This window comes from Symphodus melops, assembly GCF_947650265.1.
Source record: "Symphodus melops genome assembly, chromosome: 7".
NCBI lineage: Eukaryota > Metazoa > Chordata > Actinopteri > Labriformes > Labridae > Symphodus > Symphodus melops.
Genome location: NC_136697.1, coordinates 15,773,598 through 15,792,395, shown reverse-complemented (window position 1 = coordinate 15,792,395; position 18,798 = coordinate 15,773,598). Strand labels below are relative to the sequence as shown.

Sequence of the window (18,798 nt, the reverse complement as noted above, 5' to 3'; positions counted from 1 at the left end):
CCAGAGAGTCAATAGAGCTGGTGAGATTTGACGTTTTAATGTTTTACTGGTAAAAAACTAAACCATTGAGTTTTTTATAGGTTTTTTTTGGGGAGAGAGAGATTTAAAAAGAGCACATCAAAACGTCGGTCGCGCTTCATACTGAGTGCTTATCCTAACTATGCAGATGAAATATTCAGGTTCCAAAACAATTTCTGCTTCCTCCAAAGAAACAGATTTATTTTATTCATATCCAAGCAAGTACTGAGAGGCTGATACGTCCACTTTTCTGTCATTCTTAAATACAGTTTAACGTGTTCAGATAACAAATTCTAAGGCCTGGCTAATGTAGCTACACACCACAGTCCTCCTGTTCCCTCATCCCCTGTATTCAGGAAAACATGCAAACAAACGTGATGGGAAGTAGAGGTCCGCTGGTCCCATGCAGGGTCTTGTGCTGTAATTAAGCCATGCATAGTGCCCTTCACTCCATGACTTCTTTAGCTATGACCTGACGCTAACCAATCAGCGAGCAAGGCCTGCATTGCAGACAAGGCCGAGGGAATCAAGGAAATTAAATTGCACTGACATGTAGTGATTTACATCGCCATCGACCTCCTCCTCCAGCAAATTAATCACTTCTTTCCCTCTACTGCTTTTCTAAATTTTACCCGCATTTCGAGGCACACCAATTACAGTGCCTGTGGTGTGATGCTGGATGTATGGTTGGGAGGACATGCTGGTAATTGCGTTAACCCTGGATGCGGGTTCACTCTGGAGCGATGTTGTGGAGGTTTCAGACAGAAGGGGGCTGTCCTCCCTCTCTGTTGGCTGCTCACCAAAGTCGTGATTAATTAGGCTCACAGGACAATACTCGCACTGCACTGTTCTTGCTGAGCTGATGTGTGCTAATTATTTTAAAGACTTTAAAGACTGTGCTTGTGTGTGTAAATACAGCTGTGGCTTGCCAGTGTTTATTTTGTAGTCAGTGATTACATTTACATGGTTGTGTGTTTCGAGAGGTAAATGTATGCACACGATCCCATGGGAGACGTGAATCACAAAATACCTTTATGCTAAGTAATACCCGTGGACCTCTACTAAATTCTGATCGTAAATGTCTGTTCTGTTTGTGATTTCAAAAATACTATTTACCACAATTTACTTAACATATTTGCCCAACAAATAAAAAAAAATAAAAACTATTCTATGCCTCTCTGCATTTTTGCCACTTCAGCATTTTGGAGACTGTTTTGGTCATTTTATCTGAGAGTTTTGACGATACTTTGGTGCAAACTCAGGAGGCTCATTTTATTATACAGCACGCAGACTGAAGAGGAAGTACACTTTGATGCAATGGAAGAGCAAAACCTCATAAGATGATGAGATGGATAGCAGCCATGGTAGGATTTGGTAAAAAGCACTTTTTTTATCTTTCAACATGGTCAATGATAATGCGCAATTACATCGGGCATTGACAGTATAAATGTCAGTACATTTTAATTAAATGCTGTCATTTTACTATCTCATCAGATCCCACTTGCCCCACTAACACAGATAGGGAAGGGATGGGATAGGGATCTCTGAATTTCATTTGTTCTCATGGTAAAACTAGTCCAATGCAAGTTGGTTTAAAGCAGAGACATTTTTGAACACCTAATGAACTTGGGCCACTGTCTTTTTATTCACATATTAAATGAGTTTTCCCTCCACTTTCAAATGTCATTGTGTAAGGTTATGACATGCCATATGTTTATCGTGTGCTTTAGGGTCATGAGTAAAAGTCAGAAATCTCAGTCTGGACACTTGAGGTTCAAAGTCATAGTCTCAAGGACTTAAAGTTAAATACATGTCTTTTAATTCACCTTCTTTTGTGGTAAGAGTCAACACATTAATGCTGACTCTACAGTATATATGGCCATTGAATAATTGATAGTCTTAAAAGCCTTATCATGAGTATGTTAGGTTGATATTCCTGTGGAAAATAAGCTGCGTCCATCAAATTAGAGTAGATGGTCCACAGGAGATCAAATGTACTGTTTTCTCCAATCGCTTCTCAATAAACAATAAACAGCTGCAATGGCTGAACCCCATGGGCCAAGCCAAATACATTAAAGCTTACATCCATGAGATTTCTACTGTAATGCAAATGTTGGGGTAAAGATTTAAGAGCAAGTGGCTGTAAGAAAGTGCACTCGTGGGTGGTTGTATGTGGATATGTCTCTAAAATCTGGCATGACACAAAGTGTCAAGTCTATAACAGCTTTGACTAGTGCTTTTAGCCTTTCCCACTGTGAGTTCATGACCACAAGGTCTAAGTGAGGAGGGCAGGTTTGGTTCAAAAATGTTTGCGTGGACTCCAGCTGATGGTGAACGAAGGCATAGGTGGGCATGCATATGTGTCTTTCTATACACACACATTGTATGTCCCCGAGGAGCTTCTTCATGTATATTTACTGTATGTGTGTCTGTGAGTTTGTGTGTTTGTTTGTGTCATTGAGGCTGAGAGGGGTTGAAAGGCGAGGTCACACAGAGCCAGTAACAAAGCTCATCCGTCAAATCCCTGTGACCTGAGTGACATTCTCTCAGCTGCGCTCCAGTGCTCACACAATGCGGACCCCTCTGCTGTTTCTGTCATTTGTCTGTTTTCTATTTGCATCCTCTCCCCCTATCTCTCTCTCTCTCTCTCTCTCTCTCTCTCTCTCTCTCTCTCTCTCTCTCTCTCTCTCTCTCTCTCTCTCTCTCTCTCTCTCTCTCTCTCTCTCTCTCTCCCTGGCTTCAGGCCCATGCACTTTTTTTTGGCTTGTCTATTCAACTTGTACTGAAATATTTATGTACTGAATAAAGTTAAGGGGACAGAGCCTCTGAGCAAACAAGACGGAAAAATGGGAACATGTCCATACGGACCAGGCAAATAAAGAAAAGTAAAGGGATTATATCTTCATATATCACTTCTGTATGCAAACCGTATGAATATTTACTTAACATCTAACATTGATATCCATACATCACACCATACAGCAAGGTAAACAACCTCGTCAGCCAATTTGAACAAGAATAAGAGAATACAAGAATCCAAACAAGAATAGATACACAAACTGAAAAAGAATAACTGTTTTGTTTTCGTGTATTGACACTTCATGTAAGAAAGACAAATCTGGCAAAAATGTTGATTTAAAAAGCATCTCTTTTGTCCAGCAAGTGGCTATGGTTGCTTGTATTTTAAATATTCTAACATCAAACACACATTTCATGCCTCGTCCACACAACACCATATAGACAGTTTCACACAACAATAAGGCAAATTATTGACACGCTTTGCAGCATTTTTTTTTTTTTTTTTTTTTTTTTCATATTACAGGTAAAACAAAAAAATGTCACCATTAAAGGGACCAAGATCCATCCCCACCTGGATCACCACCAAGATGTTCTGCCAAACTGGAGGTGCTGCCGCTGGGCATCTGGACCTCAGTCACATTCATAATTGGAGTAAAATCCTAAACCTAACCTAATTTGTTTTTTATCTCTTGGTTTCATATTCAAAACGCATTAAGATGTTTCCAGGATAATTGTATTCAGATTGTGGAGTATAATTGGCTCAGTCTTGCACTAAATTTATCTGCAGAAAATATCCAAGAATGGAAATTAGTCTGAATATGGGGCAGGCATACGTAGGTTTGGCTTCATAAGTGGCCACCACATCAAAAAGGAGCGAGCATCCGAAGCAGTCCACCTTGATTAATTCTATAGTTTTGCTTGCCAGAATCATTTTACAGTGATTCCCCATCTGTGACTATTGTACTAAATTTGAGCACCGAGCAGAACTCACAATAAAGTCTATATGTAAACACATCACAATACTGTTTGGTTAACAAAAGCAGACAATTCCTATAAACTCCCCCAGATAACCATGTGTGTTTGTTTTTCATTCAAATGGCCTTCACACTCGCCTGCCAGTAGCTTTAACAACATAAGGAACAACATTCGCCTGAAGTAATAAGATGTTCTGTATATATAATGACCTCTCTACATCCAGTGAAGAAATCATAAACCCAGGTCAGTGTCTTGTATAAGCATTGAAAAGTACACATAGAATGGGATACTTCTGTGTAGAGCTTTCATTTATAATACAGTTCAGTAACAGAATGGATGAGTTATTTTTTAAATGGGATCAGAATTCTAGAATATTTCTGGATCTCTTTTTTTTTTTTTTTTTTTTTTCAAAACTAGTTATCTGTGGCTATTCTGGGCATAAAGTACTTTTTTATTTCCCTTCTGTAATCTTCCCAGGCAGTATAGAAAAAGTTTTAAGAATTCATTTGTTAATCAAATCTGAAAAACAAAATGCCTCAAAGAGTTCCCGGCCCACTGTGAGACTGTGAGAAATGCGTTCAACACAAAATCAAACTTGAACAAACGCTTCACTCAACTTTTGCAAGACTTCATTGTGTGGTAAAAGACCTCTGTCTGTCTTTCCACTTTCTTTCTCCTGGGTGTCTGAGAAACCAACATCTCTATCACCAAACCCTCCCTCTCTTTTTTCTTTCATTTTTCCTCCCATCTCTCGATGTCACTCTTCCTCTCTGGGCCCTCCTCCTCCTCCATCTCTATCTCACTCGCCTCCTCATTCATTTTGGGCACGCTTCCAAGGCAGATCTGAAGATTTCATTAAAAGGATGTTGATGGAGCACTCTTCCCAGCCTAAAGTAAATGTGCTCATGTCCATTTGAGTGTGCATTGTTTGGAAATGGATTACTGAAGTTGGAGAAGTAAAGAAAAGTGGAAGATAGAATGGAGGAGGGAGTAAAAAAACACAGACTTACATTGGACTCTTCTTAATTGCAATTTCAGTATGTTTTTCCCTGACTTTTTTTTATTGATAACTTTGATTGTAATTTGACAAGATTCATGCTTCTGTTTTCCCATTTTTTCTGCAACAACATTTTAAATGACAGTCTACATGAAAGTATCTGGCATATCTGCAGTGCACTTCAAAGGCATGACAGGTGTTTCATATCCCTGCTATGTGTATCACTGACTTCTCACGCACACACACACACACATTGTCGGGCCAAGGGACCAAGACAGAAACCAGTAAATAGAGGCATTACCTGGCCAACACATGTTTATCCTTCATCTTTCAGCCCAACTGTCACAGAAACACACTCGTCTCCCAGTCTTACCTCCTAACCTGACACTCCTAGCACTGCTTTGTTGCAATCACACGGCAGACACATAACTGGCTGTCACAACTGGTCACAACCTGTCACAGACGGACGTGAGCCAGGTGGAGCCAGTCATGTGCTGTAATATCATTCCTATGACAAAGGGGTGACAGCACCTTCCTGTGTCTGCTCTTGCCGTGTTCTGGATGGGAAGCGATGTTTGAAAATGCCTTTTGGCGTCGTCCACATGTGTGATTTGAGGTTTCACAGGAAGAGAACAAAAATCCAATGTGTTAGTATTTAAGTGACAGAATTTACCAAGTTTTAGGGCAGTTTCCCAAACTTTGGAATGCCCCAGCACAATTTGAACTCTAACAAGTCTTTGGCCGATCCAAGCTTCAACACTTGACTTATCATCTCCTAATGTATATGTTTTTAAACAAAATAGACTTATTTTTGACCCAGAAAGAGCTGATAAGACCATCAGGAAAAAGATTGTATGTATATATTTCGTAAGAAAGTGGAACAGCTTCATGTGCAGTATCCATGGAAAATATCTAACAGTGAGTGGAGTGTTTGTTTGACTGCAGAAAGGAGGCTATGAAGGGTTTTTAATGGGAAACCTACACCCATGTACAGTAAGGATCAGCAAAGACACAAGGCGTACTGTTTTGTCAACTGAAGTCACCAAAATGAACACAAACCAGAAGTCTGTCAGAGGCAGACAAATAATACATGTTAAAATTTTATTTTTGTTATATATATGTGTGTGTGTGTGTGTGTGTGTGTATATATATATAGTTTTGCAAAGTGTCGCTTGATATCATTACAATTGCCTCCACTCAAGGCCTCGAAGCGCTGCTGCTGGAGTGCTACGCTACAGTCTGGCTTGTCTACACAGTCTGCGCCAACTGTCCGAGATAATAGCAATGTGTTATTCTTTTTAGGGGCTGATATTTCACTTCAAGGCAAACAAAAAGCAGCTTGTTCCTTTTTTCAGTAGCCAGCACAGTAAACCGTATCTAAAGAGCTCTCCTCGTGCTTCAGGGCTTCACAAAGCTCTCGTGCTTTTGTGTTGACATTAGGTCTGTTTTAATTCCCATCAACACTTCTCATTCCCTGTGGTGTTAACGCTCTTTTTACTGAATTACAAAAAAAAGAAGCTCCACTGCTTTTTATTATGTTTTTTCCGTATATGCCTGAGCTGTTCAGCACTTCATGTTATTAAAGCAGGATTTTGGCAGAGCTATCACTGGCCCACAGCAGTAATTACTAAGGGTTTGCATAGCTGCCTCTGACTCACCAGCCTTGGAAATGTTATTACTAAAGTCTGTCTCATTGGAGAGGCGCACAGGGAGCATCTTGTGAAGCCTGTGTCTTTGCTCAGGCCATTTCAGCGACACTCAGCTCATATCCCAACAGAGTCCCGGGGCATGAAACCAGATGTACAGAGCGAGTGAGGGGAATAAGTAAGTAATGATAAAGCAAAGCTGTAATAGGGAGCATTTGCTCAGAGCAGCTTTTTTTTTCTTTTCTTGTTTTGTTCTGTTTATTTATTAGTTTTTGTTTGGTTTTTTTTCATTTTATGTATGTTCATCTCAACAAAATAATTGACCCCAAGCATTTCCCGGACAGAGTGATTGAGGCAGAAGTAGAGGGTTAGTATTTTTATATTCTTGAAGGAGAGACATATTTGTTTCTGTGCAGCTCCTTTTTGCCCTCAGAAAAAGAAAGTGCAAGAGAAAAGTGTCCCGCGGTCTCAGTTAAGATGAAACGATTCAGATATGAAGTAGTCTGAGATATGAGAAAAGCATTGAAGTCACTGGGGCTTAGATAGCCTTTATTCCACTATTGATCTCTTCCTCTGCGCATTTCTTTTTTGTTCATGCGATTTCTCTCTGTCACTCACTGCACCATTGCCTCATTTCTTGCAATGCCTCATGCCTTTTTCTCTGGCATGCTTATTGAGAGCCATGAAAGCCTTTCCTTCGGATCTTGCAGAGTGTCCTGACAGCAGTCTCCCTTCAAGGGTCAAATGTTAAATCTCTTTTCTGGATCAGCAACTGCTCAAAGGTCAAACCTTAGAGGGATGCTCATTAATGAGCTCAGCCTCTCCACCTTCGCAGTGACACACAGCATTGACCTGTAACACCTACATAAGTGTACATAGACGCATACAGAAAAAAACACTCAACTTACAGTAATGTAGTTTCAAAGCACCTTAAAAGAACTATTTTCTGCATCTCATTGTCCACACTTACCATTGATTTTCCTGCTCTTTAGTCCATGCTGTCCCTCTCTCTGAAAGAGCAAGCTGTGAATAGGGTGGTCTGTGTACGTGTGTGTCTGGGTTTTGGTTTGTTTCCAACAGCGCCTTATCTGCAAATGCACAGGTTCAGTTAATTGGCATTATTAAACTGGTGCTGAGTTCCAGTCAGAAATAAGAGGAGGTGCTGTGGAGGAAGCGATTTATGCACGTGTGTCTGTTTGTGCACACACAATCATCTGTGTCTGTACTCGTGCATGTGTGTGTGAGTGTGAGAGTGAGAGAGAGAGAGAGAGAGAGTGCGTTTGGAATTTTAAACAAGCAGCTGTCAATTTCAGTCAACAGGGCGCGTGGCATGCCTCAGGCTCAGGTAGCCCAATTACAGGCAGACACGCTCGATGTACGAGCAGAAGCCTAGGCCTATCTTCCTTTATCCAAACAGGGCTGTGGGAGACGAGACGCTAAATGTGATGTTGGTCGATGTGTGAAGGGCGAGCACTGTTGGGAGCTGCTGCTGCCGCTGAGACAAAGGCAGCATTGTATGTGTTTTGTCTGCAGGAGGATTGATACATGGGGTGGATGAAGGAATAAAGATGGAAAGGGACATTTAATTTTAAGATATATTATAGAAGATAACCGTCGACTTAATGTGTTACAATTCAATAGAATGGAAATATTGAATAAACTGATTTCACCGTCCGCACCTTTTCTTCCCTTCTCCATATTTTTCAGGGTGGGAAAATTCCAGTGAGGTGGACAGCTCCAGAGGCCATCGCTTATCGAAAGTTCACCTCAGCAAGTGACGTGTGGAGTTACGGGATCGTCATGTGGGAAGTGATGTCATTCGGAGAGAGGCCTTACTGGGACATGTCCAACCAGGATGTAAGTGTTACATAAAAAAGTCAAAGACAACAAGGGCAAAAGATACGATCAATTGGAAAAAAAAAAAACTAAGACCCATTTTGAAATGTTAAATTACTTTCCAAATGTGATGTCTTTAATTTTGTTAGAGTATTTCAGACAGATGGTGATTATCCGGTGGGAGAGGGAAAAAAAGTGTTCATTGTTGTACATCACTCCTCGACACAGAAGTTCAGCCTTTCCCCTGAAAGCAGCAGTTTCCTTGGACGCTCAAGAGCCCGTTTTATAGCATTTTTACGAAGGATCATAAAAAGAGACATTTTGGTGAAATGTTGTCACTTTTCTCAACTTCCACACTGTTAAAAAATAAGTTAGTATCTGAATAAACCTGACGGTAACCCTGTAGATACGGTTACTGTCTTTTCACTCCGTAGATACACAATCAAGGATAAGAGAGGAAGCTGTAACGAAGCTGCACGTTTTTTATCAGCATGATCGCTGAAGATGTCCTTGACTCTGACTTTGAAAGCAGACTTATTATGGAAACACAGTGTCACATGATCCCTTTCCCTTCCTGGTCGGCTTTGGAGAGCAATGAATGATTGCTGAGAGCTCTGCTTTGTTCCCCATGTCCGTTTGGATGAGGTCCACAAACACACAGGCACCAACACAAACACGCATCACATCCATTGGATATACTCCCATATGATGAGGTCTCTCTCCCTAAGCTCCTTTAGGGAGACAACTAGCCAGCCATTGGGCCTCTATGGACCCTGCTGAACGACCACCGTCCAACCCAGCAGATGTTGCCTCAGTGGGCCAGCAGCAAACACTGCCTGATGGGATTGATGTAGAGAGGAGGACTGGCACTGCTCAGCATGTCCGGCTGTTCAGTCCACACACACATACATAGACACTCAAAACCACACACAAAAAGATAAGATAAGATAAAACCACACACTCACACCACTTCTTTGCACCATTTGTAAAAATTCTGCTGAGTTGCGCTTACCTCCAGGTAGGAGCTGGCAACCAACAGAGCTTCTTCTATTTTTTAACGATAGTATCTTTTGTTGGGGTTTTATAAGTAAAATGTAGTTATCAAATTAACAGTAATCTGAATTTAATAAACCGAGGAACACCGCTTTGACCGAAAGGTGAGTGTGTGTGTGTGTTACAAAAGGGAACAGTGCACGTCTGAGGAGGCTGGGTCACAGTCTGAAACTCTCCCACAACTCAGGAATGAGTAACTTTACTACCAGAAGCCAGTGGCCGAATTAATGCAAAACAGTGTTTACACTGGTCTGCCTGATCATAAAGCTATTACCCAGTTATGACGCTGGAGTTCACAGAGAAAAACACACGGGACAGGGCGGCCCAAAAAAAGAAAGCAAAATAGGTTTTACCCTTGTAAAACCCAAGACGCAGTGGTCATATAACAAGCAAATATTATCACAGTTTCACATTAATAACTAAACACACTCTCTAAAGCTCACTGCTCAGACCTGATTAAGCCTCAATTGTAAACATGAAAAGTCCGTCGATGAAATCACCAGTCTACTTCTGTGCAGAAGAGTTGTGTTGGCGGCGGCTGTTACCAGAGGATGAGCAGGCTCTGTGTGTTCACCGTCGAGCGAGGCGATTTGACCTGTTCCTAGCTAAATAACTACCCTGTCATGGTTCTCCAAAGGGACACAGGCCAGAGTTTTTTTTTTTTTCCGGCTTTCTGTCTGGACCCAAAACTTTGATACTGGATTTCACACCAAACCTTTATCTTGCAAGAGTGCACGTTCAAGAACAGATTTTATCTACAGATGGTATGAATATGAATTATGGGTGATAGAAAGGTGCATCAACGTGCAGTTGCAACAATCTAGGAAAAGGTTTGTCTTCTGTGGTGTAAAAAGTTGCTTTAGAGCTGCAGAGGATTTACAATTTGTAAGTTTATATCTTTGTTTTATAGTTATTGCGACCAAAATGTTAGCGATAAGGAATGTGAGGTTCGTGAAGCATGGTGATTGAGTTGCTCTGCTCCTGTAAGTCACCCAAATCTGCATCATTTTTCTTCCCATTTCTTACAAAACACTCTCCTCTATCTGACTTTTTGAAACTTTTACGTGGAACTTTTCTCCAACAAATCCAGGAAAGCCTGTGCAGCCTATAAGAGACATGTGTCAAGTGGCTGTTCTTCACTCTCTTAATTATATGCAATCTGCCCTTTCCTCCAGCGACTTCTGTCTTTAGTGTCACTGCCTCTGCAAGCTTTTTCGTCTCCTATCTCGCTTTGTCCTCCAGGAGTGACATGTGATTGGCTAGATTCAAGAGCAAGAGTGACATCAGCTTGAACGCTGTCTGTCTCCCGAGTGACCAGAGGGAGTGTGTCTGTGTAGGGTGGGGGTTGGGAGATGGGGGTTATGTTGTTTATGCAGGGGTGAGCGTGTCAGGATTACAGAGTGGACAGATTCATATCATCATTCTCTCAAACCATCCAATTATGATTATTATTTTTTTTTTTTTTTACCTGGTAGCTCATTGACAACCAGCTAGTCCTTTTCACACAGAAAAACAAATCTGTGATTAACTCTTTAAGTGCTTAAAAAGAACATCAATCAATCTCCAAATGTCAGATTATTAAATTCCAAAAATGAAAATGTGTTACATTGATAAGACAGATAAGCTTCTAGCAGCCTTTTGCAACACAGCCTGATGAGATCATTTAAACACAAATCCCACCTCTGATGTGGGCAGATATCAAATCATAGTTCAGGAGCATGAGGTGACATCTGGGATGCCTAGACTGACTTTAGGGGGCCTATCCCACTCCTGGTCAACCCTTGGACAGACATGTTTTGTGTATCAATATATTATTAACAGTTAATATCATGTCATAATACATAACAACCAGTGTTTTCCCTCCCCCACCTTTTTTTTCTCCTGTAGGTTATTAATGCCATTGAACAGGACTACCGTCTGCCACCGCCTATGGACTGCCCCAGTGCCCTGCACCAGCTCATGCTGGACTGTTGGCAGAAGGACCGCAATGTACGACCTCGCTTCACAGACATAGTCAGCACCCTGGACAAGATGATCCGTAACCCCACCAGCCTCAAAGCTGTAGCCAACATCCCAGCAGTGTGAGTAACAACAACATTTCAAAAGCTCAGTACACACAAGTGTGATTTTATCTGTGTTTCCACTGGCAATCAGCATAAACTAGCCAAGCCAAACATGCTTACTCTTAGTCCTCTCACTAAATAAACATGAATGTATTACTGTTGATTGCATCAAACCTGAACTTTTCCTCTCTAGCTATTTTTTTCTTCCCTGTGGCTCATAGATCTCCCAGCCATGTTGACTTTAAAGAATGTGGGTTAGGGTTAGAGTACTTTTTCCACATTCATTTACTGTTATGTAAGTTATTGGTACACCTGAATCAAGACAGAAAAATGTGTTTTTTAAGGAAATTGAATTTATTCAGAAATCCACATTCAAAGTCTTTATTGGTGTATTTGTGGAAGCTTCACTGAAACCGATGTCTTTTGAATCTCACTTGGTACCATTTTGGCAGTTCTGCACACACTTGTTTTGGATAAATTCTTCCATCAATTCTTGAGGATCCTCTCAAGCTCGGCCAGATCGGATGTGCACTGTCTGTGAACTATGGGCTCAAGGTTTCTTCACAGATTTTCTATCCATATTTCTAGGCTTTGGCTAGGCCACTGAGGGTCATTCAGAAAGTTGGCCTCAAGGCACTTGTATTGGCTGTGTTCTTTGGGTTTCTGCCATGTTGAAAGGTGAACGTCAGGCCCTGTGTCCCTTTGAGCGTCTCTTCAAGGTTTCCCCTCTATTTAGCTTGGCTTGAGAACCACTTATAGGGATAGTATTAGCCATGTAACGAGCAATATCTTAATTTTTCACTTTCTTCTTTGGATCAAAATGCCGCCCACCCAACAATGAAAACACTCTCATGCAAAGATTCGCTAATACACTTCTTCTCAATCGTACATTCTCTCACACAACCCTGCAAAGTCCTTAACATAGATTCTTATTATGGCATCAAAGCTGTACTCTAAACCTCCTCTTACCCCCCGGCCTTCTCTGTTCTCCTGCAGGCCTTCTCAGCCACTGCTGGACAGATCCATACCTGACTTCAACACCTTCAGTTCAGTGGAGGACTGGCTCGCCGCCATTAAGATGAGCCAGTACAGAGACAATTTCCTCAACTCAGGCTTTACCTCGCTGCAGCTGGTGGCTCAAATGACCTCAGAGTGAGTTCACCTGCTTGAGTGCAAATGAAGAGTTCCAAACCCATATGGCACTTGATGTGCATACTTGTAGAAAATTACTCATAGTCAAGTGCATGTATTTTCAGCCTGAATACGCCCGGTGATTCAAGTCTTTGAATGATTGCATGACAGTAATTCCTGTATAGATCATACATGAAAATATAACTTGTGATTATATAAAACAACATAGTCACTGTGCTAAGAATAGTTCCATCTGTGCTCTTCAAGATTATGAATGCTATCCAATAATTAAGGATTATCTGGGAACAATTTTCCAAAATGATTACTCATGTAAATTCTTTTAAAAACATATTTTAAGAGGCATTATTTTCTTGCTGTTTATGTAGAATATTTGAAGCATGGGTCGTGACAGCAATTCTCGCAGCACTTGTCGTGCCAATAGACACAAACATTGCACTTCATTTATTTTAATTAACAATGTTGCTTGGTCTACAAATTTATGTGAAAATGTAAAATCACCCTAACATTTTTATTAAAAATGAATGCTTGGGGCTTGGTCACATTTATGCAGTCTCTTTGCAATGCAAAGCAACATGCATTAGCAAGTCCTCTCTCAAGTGATGGAATTAATTTTTGTAAATGCATCTGTTCGTTGCCACAAGCTTTCCATCCTGTAATATACTTTCATATATGATAATGTTAGATCAGTACATGCACTGGAAAATTTTAGCCATTATTTTTCTTTTTTTTTTACTCTGATGATCCATTGCATCTACAATAACATGGGAATCCTTTCATCTGTAAATGCCTGAAAATAAGCTCTCTCTTTTCAATCTTCTTTCTTGCTGCTTCTTTCCCTTTAGGGACTTGTTGAGAATAGGAGTGACCCTGGCAGGCCACCAGAAGAAGATTCTCAGTAACATCCAGTCTATGAGGGTCCAGATGAGCCAGTCCCCTACCACTATGGCATGACTACAGGGGGCGCTGTACCATGGAACGGGCAGCATTCGCGGGACCATCACCAATGGCAGCCCTCGAATGACCCCCGATCCATCGGAACGCGCCAGGGTCGAGACTATTGTCTTAATTTAATCCACTCCCATGGCAACAGGAGACCAGGGTCAACACTTCCACATGGTTAAAAGCTATCACACTTCATACAATCCACTTTAGGAGTTCAGGGTCCAGACTTGATGCTGTTTCTCCATTTCTTCACAAAAGGAAGACAGTGATCAGCTGCTGCTGTTATAGACTGCCATTCACGTCATTGCAAACCAAAATGACTTCAGCAATCAAACACCCACACAGGGAATCTCTCACATTTCAGACTGTTTGGTATATCATTTGGAAAAGAGGATTTTCAAATTGTAAACAGCAGTGTGAGACATTTCAAAACAACATGTGACCTGTGATTTTACTGTCGTCAGAGTGTGCAATGAAGATGCCTTGACTTGGCCAGAAATATGTCCCAGAAGAATGAGAAGCAATTATTAGTAGGATTAATTAGTGGGAGAGAAATACAGGGATGTACAGTGGAGCACCATTTTTAACTTACACTCCATCCTTTGCTTGTTTGAATAATTTCAAGAGATGTATTGTAAATGGACCGGTTAAAAAATCAGAGCGAGTTCTATTTTTTGTCTTTTGCCATCTGTTTGTTTATGTCACTATAGCAAGATGCCGCCCACTTGTATTTTAACGTTAATACTACCTGTGGCGTTCTGGGTGGAAGGCCTTGCCAAAGGACTTCTAAACCAGCCCCACCCAGATTCAGAGAATATAAATATGTTTATCTCTTGCTAAATATAATTATATCTTTCATAATAAATCTTCATATTGAAGGTGATATGTATGAATATGTATGTACAGAACTCTCTGCTTGCATTTTTGGCAAAGACATATTTGTTGATTAGATTGTGATAGACACATGCAATGTGTAGATTCCTGCAATGCCCTGATTCTCTGTGGAAGACTGAATTGTAGACGCTGGGTTTTATGTCTCCAAGTTCAAGGATCACAAGGACAATCTCGACTGAAACTTTTCCAGAGAAAAGCGTTAAGGGAATTGTGGGCAAAGAATTGGTATTGTAGATCTATATATGAAAAAGCTGTAGGAGTTAAATAATTGACAAACTGTCCATTTATTGGAGATCCTGTTTAATGTGGGTGTACACATGCTGTCTATTGCTGGTGAGCACTTACTTGTACAGATATGTTTTATGTTTTTTATGTCTTTTCGTTCTATTGTTGTTTGTGTTGGGAGTTCTCAGCTCCATCCAGAGAGGGAAGAAGCTCCACGACTTGGCCGGCCCTGATCCACGGTAAGTACACACCTATCACACAGGGAAAACAGATTGATTTAATTTCAGGAAAACCCTCTCTGTCTACCTCATTGGTGACACCGATATCTTAGGCAAAGCAAGATTTGTTGCTGGTTTAAAACATATCAGGCACCAGAGTGACTCAGCATACTGTACATACTCTTCACTATGAGAATGAACATCTGGGCTGGGGTTTGCCAAAAGATGCCTGATGCTTTTTGGTTCGATGAACCCACAGACTTAAAAAGCCCAACCATCCCAAGCTAAGCTGCTGAGTAAATCCATACGTTCTCACTATATGCTAATGCCATACGAATAGACAGTTTGACTGCAAAAGCTGTTGAACCAAAGATAACAGCACAGATGCGCAAATATTTCAAGCTCTCTTTTCTGCAGGAAATCACCTATAAACCACAGATTTTGCATTTTCGTAATATTTCTTTGCAGGAGGTATACATTATAGCCAGAGGATACCTGTCTGTGAATAAGCAATAAACACCTCAGGAATATACCCTGAGAATGGTTCTGGACTCTCAGTGGAAGTTTTAAAAGGGAGGTTTTATGGTTGAGTCAAAGCAGCAACAACTTCAACACAGCTTGGTGATGACTGGTGTTTATATGGCTGTTCATGTTACTCCCACTTAATTGCTATATTTGTAAAACAACTGTCAAGTGTTGATGTAAAGCACTGCTTTTTAGAAACTGAAAGCAACTTAACTATTCCACTATATATATATATATATATATATATATATATATATATATATATATATATATATATATATGATTCTGATTAAACAAACAATTATCATCAGCTGTTGAATTTTAAATTTGAAGTTGTTTGCTGTAGCAGTGACCAAAAAGACCCAAGTGACGACAGTTCCAACCACTTTGCATCCAAAATTAGTAAATAATGGCAGGCCCATTAAGGACAGTATAACTAAGTCACACTCCAGCTCCTCCTCTTTAGTCTGTCCTGCCCTCTCTCCTACTGCCTGGCACATCTCCAGCTCATTCATCCTGGGTGTAACCAAGCCATCCTGGGCCAGGCCCGGCCATGGCTGGTTTCTGAGAAATGGTTGACTCCATGCTTCAGTGGGCCCAGGCAAGGGTGGAAACACCAACTGGGACCCACATCTGACAGGCAGCTGATCAGCCACGGGGAGGGAGACTGATGGGACCTTCAAAAACTGAACACACACACACACACACACACACTGTGGAAGCCTCAATTATGTTCTATTTGCGTCTGGTTTCCAGTCTGATGCTTAATAAAGAGAAAGTGTGCAGACACATAGCATAGTGTGGGCATGTGTGATGGAAAGAGGAAGGGAGGACCTTGACTTTTCTGTATTTCAAAGCTCTTTACTCTTAGTGTAACACTGTTGCAATGGCAAGCATTATTCACTAAACAGGAAGTTATTTGTAAGGGACTTGCTGCATTAGACTCCAACATATGTTCAGCTAGACTAACAAAAAAGCTTCTTGGACAAACATTGTAAACCCAGCAGAAGGTCAGTTAACATCAAAGTGCAGATTCAGTAAAGAGGTGGCATAAAATAGGGACACTTAGAAAATCATCTAAGTGACTCAGTACCTTTCACTCTGCATTGGGGTTTGAGTGGCAACATTTCTTCCCATGTATGATTTGTTTAGTTTATTTAGTAACTGACAAAAACTACTCAAGCAATAGGTTTACCTTGAGGAAAACATCTTTGTTTCAATCCAATGTCCTTAATAGCATAAATCCTTTTTGCTGAACTACAGATTCAATTTGAATGAATTAGTCCTCCATGCTCTGTCTGGTGTATTTGCTTTATAACCCAATAGCTTGTAAATTAGGTGATAGAATGTATTCATTATGCAATGAATTTTTCCTCCATTTACTCCGTTTGTCTTTCTAAATATCTGACTGTAATGACACTCCAGCATGATATATGGAGAGGCGGTTTGGTAGCCTTGTCTGAAAGCCGTTTCAAATGGAAGCCATTCATCACACTGATACAAAACATGAGAACAGAGCCTGTTAAATGTTTCATGGTGCTGTAACTGTCGGAGAAGGTACCAACGATTCTTTTACTTACTGATTTCATGCCTGTCATTTATAGGTTAGAACAGTCGTGTTCGCCTGGAAGAAATGACACTCTACAAAACCACACTCGTTAAATCCCTCCATCCTGTCTTTTTCTTCTGTTTCAGACTATGAACTGGAAGATTTACACACATATAAAATGGAAAACACACAAGACTTCATGTTCTCACATGCACGCACTGTGAATGCTTAAGGAGAACTACTGTGGGCGGCCAGTGGCGCAGAAGACCAGGTGAAATGTGTCGAAAAAACCTTCTACGGTACTCAGTGGATGATGGAGCTGAATATGTGCACAAGTCATAAGTTGTTCCTATGTGTCTGTGTGAAAGAGAGTGAATGTATGCGTTTGTGTGCAAAGCAGGCACATTTATGTGTACAGACATTTACTTGGTGTGCACAGGTACGTTCGAGCGCGATCGCTTTCTTTTCTTATTTTGTTTGTTTCTGTATAGCTACCACTTGTAAATTGTGACAAGTACGTGTCAAGAGTTTGTAAGCTGTAACTTTCTGAGAACTATTGTACTAAAATGCACTCAATAAACGCCTTGGAAAACAAGTCAATCACTTTATGGTCTGTGACTCAATGGGTGATAATCCTGTTTTCATTAATGGTGAGTCAAGAAAGCGGAGAGAAAGGGTTATTATCCAGTAACACTACTGTCAGTGCTGTGCGGGAGTGTGGCAGCTAATGCTTGGTTTCATAATGGCTAAGAGGAATAAACAGCTTTTTGTCACTGGCGGCCTGGCTGACAGCAAGTGTTAAAAGCCATCAGCCACTAATAAACGAGCCGTCACTCGGATTACACGCACACCCAAAAAAAAAACGGCTCCCAAAGACCAGTGACAATATTTTGACAAACTATCGGAAATGATCCTCCTCTCTTAACTCGTATCTTCTTCTCAAACACACACTCCACACTATAACAAATAAACATGCCGTTTTTTATGAATTCCAGTTGTACTGTAGGAGACTTTTGGATCAGTTCACACTGGAAATCATGCTGCCATAATGATAAGGTTAGGGAGTGGACATAAAAGAGGAATTTGCCCAACACAAAGCTTTCCCCCATAGCTGTCTGATTACTTCAAGTGATTGATAATAGTCATACTTTATATTGTATTAGCATTGTAAGGGAAGAGCCACACTGACAGATTTAACAGTTCCATTAACAGTCACTAAAGAGTTACATTTCTTGTTTGTTTGGGTTTTTTTTTTTTTTAAATAAGGTACATTACATAAAATATGTCACTCCTCACGTTGTCCGTTTGTATGGACTTGTGCAGTGACGTCACTGAAGAAATGGTGAAAGTGCCGCTATTTATACAAGTGTCTTGACATGGTGATGATATAGAGTAACTTAACACCAGATTGCCCCAGTCTCTGGTTGAATGATTTGTCTGTTTTCACCTCTGTTATAATGGCAGTATGGGCCTGTAACTACTGCCAACAGTCATCTCAAAGGGTCTTGGATTACTCATGTGCAACAGAATAGCAAAAAAATATATCTGGAAGACAATTCAAGATATCTAAAAGTTATTATGTTACTCTATTTACATTAACATATCAACTCTGTGTTTCACCCTTCATTTATTTATTCAAGTTAATTCCACCTTTATTGTTTTGGCCTGTTTTGACGAATGTTGTACTGGTGTTCAATCCTTCACTTGAATAAGGTAAACACACTTTACCCAATCCAGAGACAAATCAACACAGTGTGGTGAACTTACTCCCAACTTGTCTGTGCAGAAAAGGACAACTGATAAAAAAAAATGAAAATTCTTTATTAAAGAGACAATACAGTTGGAATAGTTGTAAACGGAGAGAGAGTGTAAGGAATCTATCTCTTCTAGAAACAAACACACATGC

General features: G+C 40.6%; 1 protein-coding gene across 2 annotated transcripts in view; it reads left to right on the top strand.

Moving 5' to 3' along the window:
* ephb1 (EPH receptor B1) overlaps positions 1-17,487 on the top strand; it is a 147,531-nt gene extending 130,044 nt beyond the window's left edge. For both annotated transcript variants that reach the window (XM_079349214.1, XM_079349213.1), the window contains exons 13-17: positions 8,143-8,292; positions 11,212-11,405; positions 12,384-12,539; positions 13,382-14,839; positions 17,039-17,487. In XM_079349214.1, the coding sequence (XP_079205340.1) occupies positions 8,143-8,292; positions 11,212-11,405; positions 12,384-12,539; positions 13,382-13,490 (609 nt within the window). In that variant the 3' untranslated portion in view covers positions 13,491-14,839; positions 17,039-17,487. The remainder of the gene's footprint in view (positions 1-8,142; positions 8,293-11,211; positions 11,406-12,383; positions 12,540-13,381; positions 14,840-17,038) is intronic.
* Positions 17,488-18,798: the final 1,311 nt, after the last annotated feature.